Source organism: Cherax quadricarinatus, chromosome 35, assembly GCF_038502225.1.
Source record: "Cherax quadricarinatus isolate ZL_2023a chromosome 35, ASM3850222v1, whole genome shotgun sequence".
In the NCBI taxonomy this organism is placed as follows: Eukaryota; Metazoa; Arthropoda; class Malacostraca; order Decapoda; family Parastacidae; genus Cherax; species Cherax quadricarinatus.
The window spans coordinates 19,992,575-20,010,572 of NC_091326.1; the positions used below are offsets into that span (position 1 = coordinate 19,992,575).

At 40.4% G+C, this 17,998-nt stretch overlaps 1 protein-coding gene across 1 annotated transcript in view; it reads left to right on the top strand.

Annotated features, from left to right (window-relative positions):
- The window catches only part of Tmx3 (Thioredoxin-related transmembrane protein 3), a gene marked incomplete in the record, with an annotated part of 113,999 nt that extends 105,117 nt beyond the window's left edge, over window positions 1–8,882 (top strand). Inside the window, 1 exon segment of the mRNA XM_070091520.1 lies at window positions 8,456–8,882. Coding sequence (XP_069947621.1) covers window positions 8,456–8,481 — 26 coding nt within the window.
- Window positions 8,883–17,998: the final 9,116 nt, after the last annotated feature.

Sequence of the window (17,998 nt, forward strand, 5' to 3'; positions counted from 1 at the left end):
CAATACCGAATTAATTTGTTCCCGTAAGGAATAATGTAAATTACATTAGTCCATTTCAGACCCCCAAAAATACACTTACAAAAGCACTTACAAAAATACACTTAGGGGACGAAATCATTTACTGATGGGGTCTTAGGCCCCTGTCTCCATTGTTAAGTGAGGAGAGGCTGTATGTTTTACTGTCTGTAATAGAGAAATAGGAATCATTAAGGTTTGTGTATTGTCAGTAACATAAGTACATACTGTGTAGATGTTGTATAACATAGATACTGTGTAGATGTTGTGTTGCACAAATTGTGCTTCACAAGAATAAAATCTAATCCTTTTCTGATATTAATTTTTTTCTGAAGAGTATTTGCCAGTACAGTGGACCCCTGCATAACGATATTATTTCAATCCAGAAGTCTGTTTGGGTGCCGTTATAGACCGAATTTGTTCCCATAAGAGATATTGTGAAGTAGATTAGTCCGTTTCAGACCCCCAAAAATACACCTACAAAAGCACTTACAAAAATACACTTACATAATTGGTCGCGTTGGGAGCTGATCGTTATGCGGGGGTCCACTGTATTTTAAAAAATGAAAACCGATTGAAGATTAGTGAAAAAGAACTATCTGAATAATACTGTAAGAAATCCATACTTTGCCTGGTGGATAAATTTGTGAGGGCATGTAAAAGAAGAAATTAAAGTGAACATAGAAAAGAGAAAGGTGTTGAGGGAAACAAAAAGTCTGGGCATTGATAGATTGAATATCTAATTGGAGGGAGGAAGTGGATATATTTAGATACATTTGGGAGTGGGCATGGAAGTACATGGGTCTATGAAAGGTGAGGTGAACTATAGAATAGATGGGAAAAAGGTAGGTGGTGTATTGAAGTGTCTGTGGAAAGAAAGTTTATCTATGGAGGCCAAAAAGGAAATGCTCCAGAGTATATTGGTAGTAACGCCACTAGGATGTGAGATATGGGTTTTGATTACTGCAGCGAGAATAGGCTAGATGCAGTGGAGATGTTGTGTTTGATATTTTTTTTATATAAATTTATATAGTTGACCCTTGAGCAACATGGGGGGTTAGGGGTGCCAACCCCTCACACAGTCAAAAATCTGATTAAAACTTTTGATTCCCCAAAAACTTAATTACTAATAGCCTACTGTTGAGTGGAAGCCTTACTGATAATGTAAACAGTCAATTAGCACATTTTCTATGTTGTATATATTGTGTACTATATTCTTACAGTAAAGTAAGCTAGAGAAAAGAAAATGTTATTAAAAAAATCATAAGGAAAAGAAATACATTTACGTACCATACTGTATTTATTGATACTGTACGTTTATGTTGTCTGTTTACAAGATAAATCATCTGTCTGTGAGTACCTACATCAGTATTGTCTTATATGATACAAAACTGTAGATATTACACATATTACTAACACTAGACATCAGAAATGAAAAGATAATGTACAGTATGTACTACAGTTAATTTTATGCAGTTATATTTTAATATTGCATCTTTACATTTGTTTACATATCTCTTGACTACAAATGGCACCATGTACGATCTATAAGTGTTTGTGTGCATAAGTTTTGATGAATTTTAACTTTTTCTAATAGATTTGTGTATATTTTATGGTAGTAAATAATAAAATAAACTATTATCTATGTATATTTTATGCACTCATGACATACCTAACTTTCTCTTAATGTTTTTTATATTTCTAGGCTTTGCTGTTCATCTGCAAGTTTTTTCAGATTGTAGCAAATCTCCCCAAAAAATTTCCAATACAGTGGAACCTCGGTTTTCATGATTAATTCGTTCCAGAAAATCTGACGAAAACCAGGTTGTATGAAAACTGAAGCAATATTTCCCATAAGAAATAACGTAAATCCAATTAATCCATTCCAGACACCCAAAATTAACAAAAAATATATTTTATAGAGAATAACTATAGTTTTGCATACAAAAAACAATGAGAAATAAATATAAATGACTAATGAAATGAATAAATGAACAGTTAACATCACTTTTACCTTTATTGAAGACTCTTGTTGGCATATGTAAAATGAAAGATGGCGCAATGTAATATTATACCAGAAATATCCCTGGGAAGCACCCTGGCTCAACAGGTACATATCAGGGAAATAATGAGGTTTTGTGAAAAGTACTCTTGAAGCCAACAGGTAATTGATCCCACTAGAAATGAAAATACCCTGGATTTGATATTCACAAACAATGAGGAACTGATCAGAGACATAACAGTTTCCAAAACTATTTACTCTGATCATGGCATCATAGAGGTTCAAACTAGTATTAACTCAGGGGTAGGAAACTGCATCGCTAAAGTTAGAGGCGGGATGTTCAGTAAGTTTAATTTTAACAACCATAGAATTAACTGGTAAAAAATAAACCAAGAGCTATCAGACACACCCTGGGAATCAGACATGAGCACCCTAAATCCCCACCAGTGCCTAGAGAAGCTGAATGCAGAAGCATACAAAGTATGTATGAAACATGTACCATTGAGGAAACCCAGAGGAAGATCAGATATAGAGAGAGAGCGTAGGAGATGGTACAGAAGAAGAAAACGGGTTGCTGAACTGCTTAAAAAACAAATATGCAACAACAGAGGAAAGATAGACTTAGCAGAGAGATCACTGAATTAGAGCAAAAACTTAGGATGTCATACCTCACAGAAGAAGTACAAAGGGAACAAAAGGCCATACAGGATATTGCAAGAAACCCAAAATATTTCTATTCCTACACAAAATCCAAGCTAAGAACTACCTGTAGAACTGGACCACTACTGAGAGGAGACTCTTATACTGACGACGAACAGGAAATGAGTGAAATCCTAAAAGAACAGTATGAGTCGGTGTTCAGCAACCCACTAAATGACAACAAGGTAGAAAATGCAGAAATATTTTTCACTCCAGAAGAAGGTCGCACAGACCAACTAACTGACATTAGTACAAATCCCATAGATTTCGAAAAAGAAATGGAAAACATGCCCACTCACTCAGCACCTGGACCAGATTCATGGAATGCTCTATTTATAAAGAAGTGCAAAGTACCACTAGCACTAGCCCTCAGTATTCTTTGGAGAAAGAGCTTAGATCTAGGTGAAATACCGGAGGCCTTAAAGAGTGCAGACATAGCTGCTTTGCACAAGGGAGGTAGTAGAGCACTAGCTAAAAATTACAGACCAGTAGCCCTAACCTCTCGCATCATAAAAATCTTCTAAAGAGTTATGAGACAGTAGGTTACAAATTTCATGGAGCAGCACAACCAACATGACTCGAACCAGCATGGTTTTAGAGCAGGATGATCATGTCTGTCTCAGCTGCTGAACCATTATGACAGAATTACGGAGGCACTGGAAGACGACCAAAACGCAGATGTGATTTACACAGATTTTGCAAAGGCATTTAACAAATGCGATCATGGAGTGATAGTGCACAAAATGAAGGCCATGGGCATTACGGGGAAGGTAGGCAGATGGATTTTCAGTTTCCTAACACACACAACACAAAAAGTAGTAGTGAACAGGGCAAGATCCAGCGTCAGCAAGGTCAAAAGCTCAGTGCCCCAAGGCACTGTCCTGACACCTCTGCTGTTCCTCATCCTCATAGCAGACATAGACAAAAACACCTCGCACACTTTTGTATCATCATTTGCAGATGACACTAAAATAAGCATGAAAGTCAGTACGGTAGAGGACACTGAAAAAGTACAGGAAGACATAAACAGGGTTTTCCAGTGGGCAGTGGAGAACAACATGATGTTCAATGGTGATAAGTTCCAGCTGCTTAGGTATGGAAAGAATGAAAAACTCAAAAGAAGGACTATATACAAAACTCAAGGGGGATAAGTCTGTTGAATATACCTGGTAAAGTGTATGGTAGAGTTATTATTGAAAGAATTAAGAGTAAGACTGAGAATAGGATAGCAGATGAACAAGGAGGCTTTAGGAAAGGTAGGGGGTGTGTGGACCAGGTGTTTACAGTGAAACATATAAGTGAACAGTATTTAGATAAGGCTAAAGAGGTTTTTGTGGCATTTATGGATTTGGAAAAGGCGTACGACAGGGTGGATATGGGGGCAATGTGGCAGATGTTGCAGGTGTATTGTATAGGAGGTAAGTTACTGAAAGCAGTGAAGAGTTTTTACGAGGATAGTGAGGCTAAAGTTAGAGTATGTAGGAAAGTGGGAGATTATTTCCCAGTAAAAGTAGGCCTTAGACAACGATGTGTGATGTCACCATGGTTGTTTAATATATTTATAGATGGGGTTGTAAGAGAAGTAAATGCGAGGGTCTTGGCAAGAGGCGTGGAGTTAAAAGATAAAGAATCACACAAAGTGAGAGTTGTCACAGTTGCTTTTTGCTGATGACACTTTGCTCTTGGGAGATTCTGAAGAGAAGTTACAGAGGTTGGTGGATGAATTTGGTAGGGTATGTAAAAGAAGAATATTAAAAGTGAATACAGGCAAGAGTAAGGTTATGAGGATAACAAAAAGATTAGGTGATGAAAGATTGGATATCAGACTGGAGGGAGAGAGTATGGAGGAGGTGAATGTTTTCAGATATTTGGGAGTGGACGTGTCAGCGGATGGGTCTATGAAAGATGAGGTGAATCATAGAATTGATGAGGGGAAAAGGGTGAGCGGTGCACTTAGGAGTCTGTGGAGACAAAGAACTTTGTCCTTGGAGGCAAAGAGGGGAATGTATGAGAGTATAGTTTTACCAGTGCTCTTATATGGGTGTGAAGCATGGGTGATGAATGTTGCAGCGAGGAGAAGGCTGGAGGCAGTGGAGATGTCATGTCTGAGGGCAATGTGTGATGTGAATATAATGCAGAGAATTTGTAGTTTGGAAGTTAGGAGGAGGTGCAAGATTGCCAAAACAATTGTCCAGAGGGCTGAGGAAAGGTTTTTGAGGTGGTTCGGACATGTAGAGAGAATGGAGCAAAACAGAATGACTTCAAGAGTGTATCAGTCTGTAGTGGAAGGAAGCGGGGTAGGGGTCGGCCTAGGAAAGGTTGGAGGGAGGGAGTAAAGGAGGTTTTGTGTGCGAGGGGCTTGGATTTCCAGCGGGCATGCGTGAGCGTGTTTGATAGGAGTGAATGGAGACAAATGGTTTTTAATACTTGACGTGCTGTTGGAGTGTGAGCAAAATAACATTTATGAAGGGGTTCAGGGAAACCGGCAGGCCGGACTTGAGTCCTGGAGATGGGAAGTACAGTGCCTGCACTCTGAAGGAGGGGTGTTAATGTTGCAGTTTAAAAACTGTAGTGTAAAGCACCCTTCTGGCAAGACAGTGATGGAGTGAATGATGGTGAAAGTTTTTCTTTTTCGGGCCACCCTGCCTTAGTGGGAATCGGCCAGTGTGTTAATAAAAAAAAAAATAAGAGGGTCACCAAATACATAGAATGTAAGGAACACGTAAAAGACCTAGGAATAATTGTCAGCGGACCTTTCTTTTAACCATTAAACGGTCCAATCGTATATATATGTTCACGTGCGTAGCACCCCAAACGTATATATACGTTTTCTTTGTCATTCATTCAACATTGCCACGATAAGCCTGAGTCACCTAGACATGAGAGAATGGGTGTGTGCACTCACTGTGCGCCATATTAAAATAATTGGGGATGCCTGGGTACCATATGCTCTTTTTTCCTATTAAAAAAAGACAATTTTTTTTCTCAAAAAATTTGGGGCGCTACGCGAGTGAACGTATATATACGTTTGGACCGTTTAAGGGCTAAAGGCCATAACAAGACAAAGATCACAATAGCCAGGAAGATGACTGGGTGGGTATTGAGAACTTTCAAAGCAAGGGAAACAATGCCGACAGTGAGACTCTTCAAATTGCTAGTGCTTCCTCACTTAGAATATTGCTCAGTGCTGACGGCGCCGTTCAGGGCAGGAGAAATATCGGAGCTGGAACAAATACAGAGATCGTTTATGGCTCACATTGAGCCAGTAAAGCACCTAAACTACTGGGAACGCCTGCAAGTCTTGAACATGTACTCATTGGAGCGGAGGAGAGAGAGGTACATGATAATATATACCTGGAAGGTACTCGAGGGCTTGGTCCCAAATCTGCACACTGCCATAACAACATACTGGAGTGAGAGATATGGGAGGAAGTGTAAAATAAACCCAGTGAGGAGCAGGGGTGCAGTGGGAACAATAAGGGAACACTGTATCAACATCCAGGGTCCCAGACTTTTCAACATCTTATCAGAAGGTATCAGAAACACTGCTGGAACAAGTGTTGAAGCCTTCAAGAGGAAACTAGACAAGTATCTTCACCAGGTGCCAGATCAACCAGGCTGTGATGGATATGTGGGGTAGCAGGCCTCCAGCAGCAACAGCCTGGTTGACCAGGCAAGCACCAGACAAGCCTGGCCCATGGCTGGGCTCAGAGAGTAGATATACTCTCGAAATTCTTCAAAGGTATATCAAAGGTAAGGTATGTGGAAGATAGCAAGGAGGGGAGAGGGAGGAGAGGTTATTGTTTGGAAGGGGAATCCCCTTCCATAAGGACTTCAGGTATCAGGGCCCTATCTGGGGTTACTTCCCTTTGCCTTTTACTGGCACTAGGACCAGCTTGCGAGTCACTTTCATACTTAGCTAAGACTTCTTTTTTTGAATTCTATTGTGTTTCTTGCTTTCTTTGTCAAAGGGCTGGCACTCGGAACTTTCTTTGGCCCCATGGTGGCTTATTTAGCAGTCACACTCAATAAACAAGCACAAGAAACAATAATTATGAAATGTTTCGGCTGAACGCACGGGATGATGCTCACTCAGTGATAAAGGCAGACTGAGTCACTTGGCGCTTGAGTGGCCAAGTGACCTGGGCAGGCAGGCGGACGCGTTCGATAAGGACCATTGTCAACTTTACGAAAATCGAGGTGATGTACAAAAACTGGGACAAAATTTCAGCGGAAAAAGTCGTTGTAAACCGAATCCTACGAAAACTGGGACAGAGAGTAGTCGTCAACAGAGTAAAGTCCGAGGCAGCTACGGTGAAAAGCTCTGTTCCACAAGGCACAGTACTCGCTCCCATCTTGTTCCTCATCCTCATATCCGACATAGACAAGGATGTCAGCCACAGCACCGTGTCTTCCTTTGCAGATGACACCCGAATCTGCATGACAGTGTCTTCCATTGCAGACACTGCAAAGCTCCAGGCGGACATCAACCAAATCTTTCAGTGGGCTGCAGAAAACAATATGAAGTTCAACGATGAGAAATTTCAATTACTCAGATATGGTAAACATGAGGAAATTAAATCTTCATCAGAGTACAAAACAAATTCTGGCCACAAAATAGAGCGAAACACCAACGTCAAAGACCTGGGAGTGATCATGTCGGAGGATCTCACCTTCAAGGACCATAACATTGTATCAATCGCATCTGCTAGAAAAATGACAGGATGGATAATGAGAACCTTCAAAACTAGGGAGGCCAAGCCCATGATGACACTCTTCAGGTCACTTGTTCTATCTAGGCTGGAATATTGCTGCACACTAACAGCACCTTTCAAGGCAGGTGAAATTGCCGACCTAGAAAATGTACAGAGAACTTTCACGGCACGCATAACGGAGATAAAACACCTCAATTATTGGGAGCGCTTGAGGTTCCTAAACCTGTATTCCCTGGAACGCAGGAGGGAGAGATACATGATTATATACACCTGGAAAATCCTAGAGGGACTAGTACCGAACTTGCACACGAAAATCACTCACTACGAAAGCAAAAGACTTGGCAGACGATGCACCATCCCCCCAATGAAAAGCAGGGGTGTCACTAGCACGTTAAGAGACCATACAATAAGTGTCAGGGGCCCGAGACTGTTCAACTGCCTCCCAGCACACATAAGGGGGATTACCAACAGACCCCTGGCAGTCTTCAAGCTGGCACTGGACAAGCACCTAAAGTCAGTTCCGGATCAGCCGGGCTGTGGCTCGTACGTTGGTTTGCGTGCAGCCAGCAGCAACAGCCTGGTTGATCAGGCTCTAATCCACCAGGAGGCCTGGTCACAGACCGGGCCGCGGGGGCGTTGACCCCCGGAACTCTCTCCAGGTAACTCCAGGTAAACTCCAGGTACGAAAACCAAGGTTAAACTATAGTATATTTATTGAAAAACTCTGTGTATAAGTGGACCTGAGCTGTTCAAACCTGCATTGTTCAAGGGTTGACTGTATTTGCATTTATAATAAATGTTAGATGTATGTATTGTACAAGTTGTGTGTCTTACATGCTTAGACATTAATAATTATTTCTACCATGCTGTTCACCTTGTCACTCTGACTGTTTCTAATAAAATAGTGAAAATGAATAAGTTGCATCAAGTTGAAGTATTGATATTATTCTCATTTTCAACAGAATATTTAGTCTACTTGTAATTCAATGCATTGAGGTTTTACAAACCATTTGTGTGATTTCAGATGACCAACATGAGAAAAAAGAATGATGGACACAGTACATGGGCTCCTTGGCTGTGGTGGTAGGTTAAGTTATTCTTGTTAACAGTGTTGAAATGTCATAATCCATGCTGTATGAGAGAAGAAAATTAATTTATCACAAAAATGATGCAGCCTCTTGAAGAAAGATGAACTCTTGTTCTGCAATTTATAAGTAATTAAGATGTTTTGTTAAGGTTGAATATATAAAAAAATACACCATGAAAATCCTGAATTTTGTCTTGTGTCACTAGAGATTGTTATGTGGGGATGGACTTCCAGTGAACATTTATGTGAATTCATTGTAGCCATAGTCATAGGCTCCATCCTATTCATGTAACATGATTTCCTCTATTCTGTATATATTCAGTGTATATATTTAATGTAAGAAATATCTGAACCATGGAAATAACTTCATAATTTATTGATTCCTCCATCATATGTGAAGACTAAGGAATATAGTTGTCATATTTTGCATGTTATCATCAGTTTACATTCATCTGATTGTGATATCATCACACCTTGAGAAAGGTGGCGATTGATGTTATGATGGTGAATGTGTTTTCTTCTTTGGATCACCCTGCCTTGGTGGAAGTCAATCAAAAAAAAAAAATAATTGCATTCATAGATATTTCAAGTTTTTTATTTATTTTATTATCACACTGGCCAATTCCCACCAAGGCAGGGTGGCCCGAAAAAGAAAAACTTTCACCATCATTCACTCCATCACTGTCTTGCCAGAAGGGTGCTTTACACTACAGTTTTTAAACTGCAACATTAACACCCCTCCTTCAGAGTGCAGGCACTGTACTTCCCATCTCCAGGACTTAAGTCCGGCCTGCCGGTTTCCCTGAACCCCTTCATAAATGTTATTTTGCTCACATTCCAACAGCACGTCAAGTATTAAAAACCATTTGTCTCCATTCACTCCTATCAAACACGCTCATGCATGCCTGCTGGAAGTCCAAGCCCCTCGCACACAAAACCTTTAGTCCCTCCCTCCAACCTTTCCTAGGCCGACCCCTACCCCGCCTTCCTTCCACTACAGACTGATACACTCTTGAAGTCACTCTGTTTCGCTCCATTCTCTCTACATGTCCGAACCACCTCAACAACCCTTCCTCAGCCCTCTGGACAACAGTTTTGGTAATCCCGCACCTCCTCCTACCTTCCAAACTACGAATTCTCTGCATTATATTCACACCACACATTGCCCTCAGACATGACATCTCCACTGCCTCCAGCCTTCTCCTTGCTGCAACATTCATCACCCATGCTTCACACCCATATAAGAGCGTTGGTAAAACTAGACTCTCATACATTCCCCTCTTTGCCTCCAAGGACAAAGTTCTTTGCCTCCACGGACTCCTAAGTGCACCACTCACCCTTTTCCCCTCATCAATTCTATGATTCACCTCATCTTTCATAGACCCATCCGCTGACACGTCCACTCCCAAATATCTGAATACATTCACCTCCTCCATACTCTCTCCCTCCAATCTGATATCCAATCTTTCATCACCTAATCTTTTTGTTATCCTCATTACCTTACTCTTTCCTGTATTCACTTTTAATTTTCTTCTTTTGCACACCCTACCAAATTCATCCACCAATCTCTGCAACTTCTTTTCAGAATCTCCCAAGAGCACAGTGTCATCAGCAAAGAGCAACTGTGACAACTCCCACTTTATGTGTGATTCTTTATCTTTTAACTCCACGCCTCTTGCCATTTCAAGTATTGAATATATTTCAAGTATTGAATATATTTTCCTCAATACAAGATAATTAGGAACAGATGAAAGTGATGCTGACTCAGAGTGAGTTATTTTTAAGAAAGGTTTGAAGATTTAAGAGGAAATAAGCTTTCTTAAGCATTGACATAATATTTTAGGAGGATATGCAATATTGGGCCCTGCCCAGGTATATCTTTATAAACCTGTAAGTTGAATTTCCACTTTCACTACCAAAAATGTCTTAACTTTCCTGTGGTGTGTGCCAAGATCTCACAGATACAGAGTGAATTTTACACTCTGTGGCTGTTGCCATCTGGCAGCCAGAGTGAAAAATTATTCCCTGCTTTAGGTGATTCATGTTTTTGTGAGTTTTACCTTAAATTACATTACAGTGGACCCCCGCATAACGATATTAATCAGTTCCTGAGAGCTCATTGTTATGCAAAATTATCGTTATGCGAATGAATTTTCCCCATAAGAAATAATGGAAATCAAATTAATCCGTGCAAGACACCCAAAAGTATGAAAAAAAAATTTTTACCACATGAAATATACATTTTCCTACACACAAAGAGAAGGATACATGCACAATAGTAGAGTAGTACATGCACAATATATATTGTTCATGTACTACTCTACTAAATGAAAAATAAATGACACTTACCTTTATTGAAGATGCAGCAATGACTGATGAGACACTGTGTCCTGGGAGTGCCTTTTCCTCCTGAGTACTGTAGGTCCTGTTTGACATTTTCTTCCAGAACAGGCCTTATCACACTGTGTATGCCACTACGATTCTTAAATCTCTCAAACCAACCTTTGCTGGCTTTAAATTCACCAATATGAGCACTAGTTCCCGGCATTTTTCCCTGTTCACCTAGGTGTTAGTTGCACCTGGGTGTTAGTTCACCTGGGTGTGGGTTGCATCCTGGGAGACAAGATTAAGGACCCCAATGGAAATAAGTTAGACAGTCTTTGATGACACTGACTTTTTTGGGTTATCCTGGGTGGCTAACCCTCTGGGGTTAATTGTTTCTTGGTATTCTCAATAAGCCACACCAACAACGCTGCTACAGCAGCAGCAGCTGACAGTGCTACAGTAGCAGCAGCAGCAGCTGACAGTGCTACAGCAGCAGCTGACAGTGCTACAGCAGCAGCAGACGGTGCTACAGCAGCAGCAGATGGTACTACAGCAGCAGCAGCAGCTGACGGTGGTACAGCAGCAGCAGCAGCAGCTGACAGTGCTACAGCAGCAGCAGACGGTGGTACAGCAGCAGCAGATGGTACTACAGCAGCAGCAGCAGCAGCTGACAGTGTTACAGCAGCAGCAGCAGCAGCTGACGGTGGTACAGCAGCAGCAGCAGCTGACGGTGGTACAGCAGCAGCAGCAGCTGACGGTGGTACAGCAGCAGCAGCAGCTGACGGTGCTACAGCAGCAGCAGCAGCTGACAGTGCTACAGCAGCAGCAGCATCAGCAGTTGACCATGGTACCACAGTATTTCGGTAATATTTCTCACCCTTTTTACCACAGGGTTGGCACTAGAAGCTTTCTTGGGGCCCATGGTCACTTATTTTGCAGATAAAATCACCAAAAACGCTGTAATAATACGAAATGTTCCGATTGTATGCTTGGATGTTACCATGGAGGCTGGCTTGTAAACAATGCCACCAGCGGAACATGTGAGGCTGGCTCAGGCCTCACATAGACGCGTCTCGGACAAATAGCGTTGAGTGAGTTTTTTAGCGCTATGCGAGGCAAAATTTTAGTGATAAAATGTATCGCTATGCGGATTTAACGTTATGTGATGCCAACGGTATGCGGGGGTCCACTGTATAAACAAATACTGTAATGCATAGATAAGTGATGTACAGCAGTAGCTGTTATAATAAAATGTAGTGCAATAAATTGCCAATATGTTCACCTTAGATTGAAAAGTAATAATTTGATACTTGACAAATTCTGTTTTTTTTTATTTTCATGCTCTTGCTCATTGCAGGTAACAAAGAAGATAGATGAACCTGATACGTTAGAAAATATACAGGAGGGCTCCGCTTTACGGCAATTCACTAATATGGACATTTCAAATTACAGCCTCTCCTCACTTAGCAACGTACTCGTTCACTGATGCCTTGGACTTACGACAGGCTCTCTTACCAGTATATTTGAAAATATGTAAAAAAAACGTAGATCTACTTTTGGAGCACTACACGTGAACAGTTTAAGGGTTAAAAATATACCAGAAATGTTATAAATGGTGCAGAGGTGACATTAAAACAGTATCAAAGATGGTTGACACAAACTCACTACCATCATAGTATGCTCCTCACTTAACGATATGGTCTCAGGAATGGAACTCTGTCGTTAAGTGAGGAGAGGCTGTACAACCAAAAATTCGTTTATACGGCTCCCTGATTTGCTATTACGAGGTATGCGTGCCACTTTTTGTTTACATCCCCTGTGATATCCACATCTATCAATTATGTGTGGGAACTTTCTAGAATTTCAAGTGTTTTAAAGTTATTGCATATTTTATATATACTACTCTGATAAATTTACTTATGTGTACCTGTACTTAAACTAACACACTGTGCTGGCATGCAGGTACACATTAAATTCATTAAGAGTATCTCACTAGTGTTGAAGATACAATAATAATAGTCGCTCTGGGGGCACTTTAAATGTCATGTATTATGTTATTATAGACACCAATTAGTCCATTTATATTTTTTTTTCAAGATTATGTAAGAAACACACTGCATAACATAAACAGTACATACATACAACTGTAGTAGAACAAATTGACGTATGAGATGTGTAGCCAGGCAGCGTGTCGGAGTGATGGCAGTATAATTCCATTTTCTCTAGTCCAACACCAGAGAAGCTGTGTACAGTATAGTATTACTTAGGGTAACTGTAGAAAAAATATTCCTTTCATATACCATCACTCATAGCTTCATTTGCTCTAAAAAGGGTGTTGCATGAGAGTGGGAGTGTTGCCGTTATTTATTCAACTGCACCAACATGAAGACAACTTGTACACAATGTAAGGTGTTTGTATTGTGGAAAAAAAGCTTCACAAACATGCATTATGTGAAATGAATGTGTATATACTGTGTTCGTCTGACCGCCCACTACCTGTTCATTTTGTTTACATACTCTGTGTCTCATTTTTTCTCGTTTACAATGACATCCAACATTAGCTGTGATAAACAAGAGGAGTCGTAAGCCTCTTTAACCCCTTTATGGTCCAGAGGCCAAATCTCAGTGACAGCCAGGATCCATGAATTTTCAAACAAATTTTTTGTTATCTTTTCTTATGAAATGATAAAGAATCTTTTTCTGAAGGTATGAAATTTGATGGAAAATTGACAAAATTACGCTCTTGTTGGCGATTTTCCCAGCATTGACTTAAATTTTAGGCCAATTACATTATTCCAGTCGACCAAATTCTTAGCTATTTCGCTAGTATTATTTCTATTTTATCGATTGAGCACAAAAAAGTTGCTCAGTCAACTCTTTCAACTACCCAATAAAGTGATTGAAAATTGGTAATTTGGCCAATTTAATACAAAGTTCAAAATATTCAAATTTCAAAATAGGATCCAGAATAAACAGTGCAGGCATTCCTTGCACTAAAATAACATTTCCTCTGTTCATTAGTTACATTTTCAGGCTTAACAAATGAATTCCATTTTGATTTTTTATTCACATAATGAATTTTTATTCACATTAAAAAATAGAAGATTATCTGTTATTCAATGTTGTAATAATTGTATAAATAATATCAGCACATTTGTAAAGGTATATTAGACCCACCAGCTGACGTGTATTAGACTTGTGACAACATTTGTTTACTCTTGACATCAGCAAAAATTGAGCATTTCCGCTGATAAATTAGACACAAGTGCAACTCTTGGGTATCTTTATTGAGGAAACGTTTCGCCACACAGTGGCTTCATCAGTCCATACAAAGGAGAATCGTGAAGAACAGGAGAAGAATGAGGTAATCAGTCCCTCAATCTTGAGTCGATGTGGTCAGTCCATCAATCTTGAATAGAATACAGCATGTATGCTGAGAAGTAGCTTACATACCGTAGGCAGGAGAGGTGCAGCAGACGTAGGTGGTGCCACATTTGTTCAGTGTGGAAGTAGGTCGTGCCCAAGGGTTAGGCAAGCGAAGAATTCCCAAGTATTAAGATCCCAAGAAGTTGCAGTGTCTGACAGGATTGTAGATGAATGGTTCAGAGAACCGACACGTTGATAAATTAGACACAAGTGCAACTCTTGGGTATCTTTATTGAGGAAACCTCTCGCCACACAGTGGCTTCATCAATCCATACAAAGGAGAATCATGAGGAACAGGAGAAGAATGAGGTAATCAGTCCCTCAGCCTTGAGTCAATGTGGTCAGTCTATCAATCTTGAATAGAATACAGCATATGTGCTGAGAAGTAGCTTATATACCGTAGGCAGGAGAGGTGCAGCAAACGTAGGTGGTGCCACATTTGTTCACTGTGGAAGTAGGTCGTGCCCAAGGGTTAGGCAAGCGAAGAATTCTTTTGTATGGACTGATGAAGCCACTTTGTGGCGAAATGTTTCCTCAATAAAGGTACCCAAGAGTTGCACTTGTGTCTTATTTATCAACGTGTCTGTTCTCTGACTGACTGAATTTGTATCTCTCTCCATCTGTATCTATCTATCTCTCTCTCTCTCTCTCTCTCTCTCTCTCTTTTTTTTTTTGTTTACACAGGGTTTGACAAGGTTATGGATCCCTAGTTTTATTGACAGGCTATTTACAGGTTAAGGATTCCTAACTTTATTGGCAAGCTAAAGAGCTGTTACCTACATCACCTCATTTGAAAGCATTTTTATTGTTATGAGACATACAAGTAGGGAACAGGATGAAGTTGGAGCCATCTGTGGGCCAGCATTTTCATTCGATCAACTGACTTTATCTCGTTGACATCATTATGCTGTACGAATGTGTTCCATACTCGAGTCATCCTGGGTATGTATGATCTCAGATGGAGTGATGTTCTGGAGAAGGGTACAGCCAGAGTGAAGTTGCTGCTTTCTGCCCGTCTTGTGGCATAAAAGCTTGTTTCACGCTGTCCTCGAAGTGGATCCAAGTGTGGTATTTTGACAATATTGGCCTTGTACATAACAGTAAGGCCACCCACATCCCTCCTGTGTTGAAGGCTCTGCTGAAATGACAGATCTATCCAGGATGGGTCCAGGCGAGAGATGAGACGTCTTGCTCTGTTTTCTACTCTCTCTCTGTATCTCTCTCTCTGTATCTCTCTCTCTATCTCTCTCTCTCTATCTCTCTCTCTCTATCTCTCTCTCTCTATCTCTCTCTCTCTCTCTCTCTCTCTATCTCTCTCTCTCTATCTCTCTCTATCTCTCTCTATCTCTTTCTCTCTCTATCTCTCTCTCTCTATCTCTCTCTATCTCTCTCTATCTCTATCTCTCTCTATCTCTATCTCTATCTCTATCTCTCTCTCTCTCTCTCTCTCTCTCTCTCTCTCTCTCTCTCTCTCTCTCTCTCTCTCTCTCTCTCTCTCTCTCTCTCTCTCTCTCTCTATCTCTCTCTCTCTCTCTCTCTCTCTCTCTCTCTCTCTCTCTCTCTCTCTCTATCTCTATCTCTATCTCTCTCTCTCTCTCTCTCTCTCTCTCTCTCTCTCTCTCTCTCTCTCTCTCTCTCTCTCTCTCTCTCTCTCTCTCTCTCTCTCTCTCTCTCTCTCTCTCTCTCTCTCTCTCACAGGTACACATAAGTAAAGTTATCATACATAGTGTAAATTACCTAGGATAACCCCAAAAATCCAGATAAAGTGTTATACAGTGGATCTGTGCTCCAGTGCCCTAAATTAATAATAATATTAATAATTGTGGGAGATGGCCGACTTGTTGAAAAAAAAAAAAATTAATAATTGTCAAAGTGGGAAGTCTGAATGTGCCTGGATGTTGTGCGAATGATAGGAAAGAGATGATTGTGGATGTTATGAATGAGAAGAAGCTGGATGTCCTGGCTTTAAGTGAAACAAAGCTGAAGGGGGTGGGAGAGTTTCAGTGGAGAGGAATAAATGGGATTAGGTCAGGGGTTTCCTAATAGTTAGAGCTAAAGAAGGAGTAGCAATAATGTTGAAGGATAAGCTATGGCAGGAAAGGAGGGACTATAAATGTATTAATTCAATGATTATGTGGAGTAAAATAAAGGTTGGATGTGAGAAGTGGGTTTTAGTAAGCGTATATGCACCTGGGGAAGAGAGAAGTATAGAGGAGAGAGAGAGAGATTTTGGGAAATGTTGAGTGCGTGGGGAGTTTTGAACCAAGTGTGAGAGTACTTGTGGTTGGGGATTTTAATGCTAAAGTGGGTAAAAATGTTGTAGAGGGAGTAGTAGGTAAATTTGGGGTGCCAGGGGTAAATGAAAATGGGGAGCCTTTAATTGAGCTATGTGTAGAAAGAGGTTTGGTAATAAGTAATACATACTTTATGAAAAAGAGGATAAATATACAAGGTATGATGTAGCACGTAATGAAAGTAGTTTGTTAGATTATGTATTGGTGGATAAAAGGTTGATGGGTAGGGTCCAGGATGTACACGTTTATAGAGGGGCAACTGATATATCGGATCATTATCTAGTTGTAGCTACAGTTAGAGCAAGAGGTAGATGGGATAAGAGGAAAATGGCAACAACAAGTAAGAGGGAGGTGAAAGTGTATAAACTAAGGGAGGAGGAAGTTCGGGTGAAATATAAGCAACTATTGGCAGAAAGGTGGGCTGGTGCAGGTATGAGTAGTGGGAGGGGGTGTTAAAGAGGGTTGGAATAGTTTTAAAAATGCAGTATTAGAATGTGGGGCAGAAGTTTGTGGTTATAGGAGGGTGGTGCAGGAGGAAAGAGGAGTGATTGGTGGAATGATGAAGTAAAGGGTATGATAGAAAAGAAAAAGGTAGTTTATGAAAGGTATTTACAAAGTAGAAGTGTTGTAAGAAGAGTAGAGTATATGGAGAGTAAAAGAAAGGTGAAGAGAGTGTTGAGAGAGTGCAAAAGGAGAGTGGATGATAGAGTGGAAGAGGTACTGTCAAGAAATTTTAATGAAAATAAGAAAAAAATTTGGAGTGAGTTAAACAAGTTAAGAAAGCCTAGGGAACAAATGGATTTGTTAGTTAAAAACAGAGTAGGGGAGTTAGTAGATGGGGAGATGGAGGTTTTGGGTAGATGGTGAGAATATTTTGAGGAACTTTTAAATGTCGACGAAGAAAGGGAGACTAATTTCATGCACTGGCCAGGGAGGTATACCATCTTTTAGGAGTGAAGAAGAGCAGGATGTTAGTGTGGGGGAGGTGCGTGAGGCATTATGTAGAATGAAAGGGGGTAAAGCAGCTGGAACTGACAGGATCATGACAGAACCAGGGGGGGACTCAGTGTTGGAGTGGTTGGTATTTTTGTTTAATAAATGTATGAAAGAGGGGAAGGTACCTAGCGATTGGCAGAGAGTATGTATAGTCCCTTTATATAAAGGGAAGGGGGACAAAAGAGATTGTAAAAATTATAGAGGAATAAGTTTACTGAGTATACCAGGAAAAATGTACGGTAGGGTTATTATTGAAAGAATTAGAGGTAAGACAGACTGTAGAATTGCAGATGAGCAAGGAGGCTTTAGAGTGGGTAGGGGATGTGTAGATCAAGTGTTTACATTGAAGCATATATGTGAACAGTATTTAGATAAAGGTAGGGAAGTTTTTATTGCATTTATATATTTAGAAAAGGCATATGATAGAGTGGATAGGGAA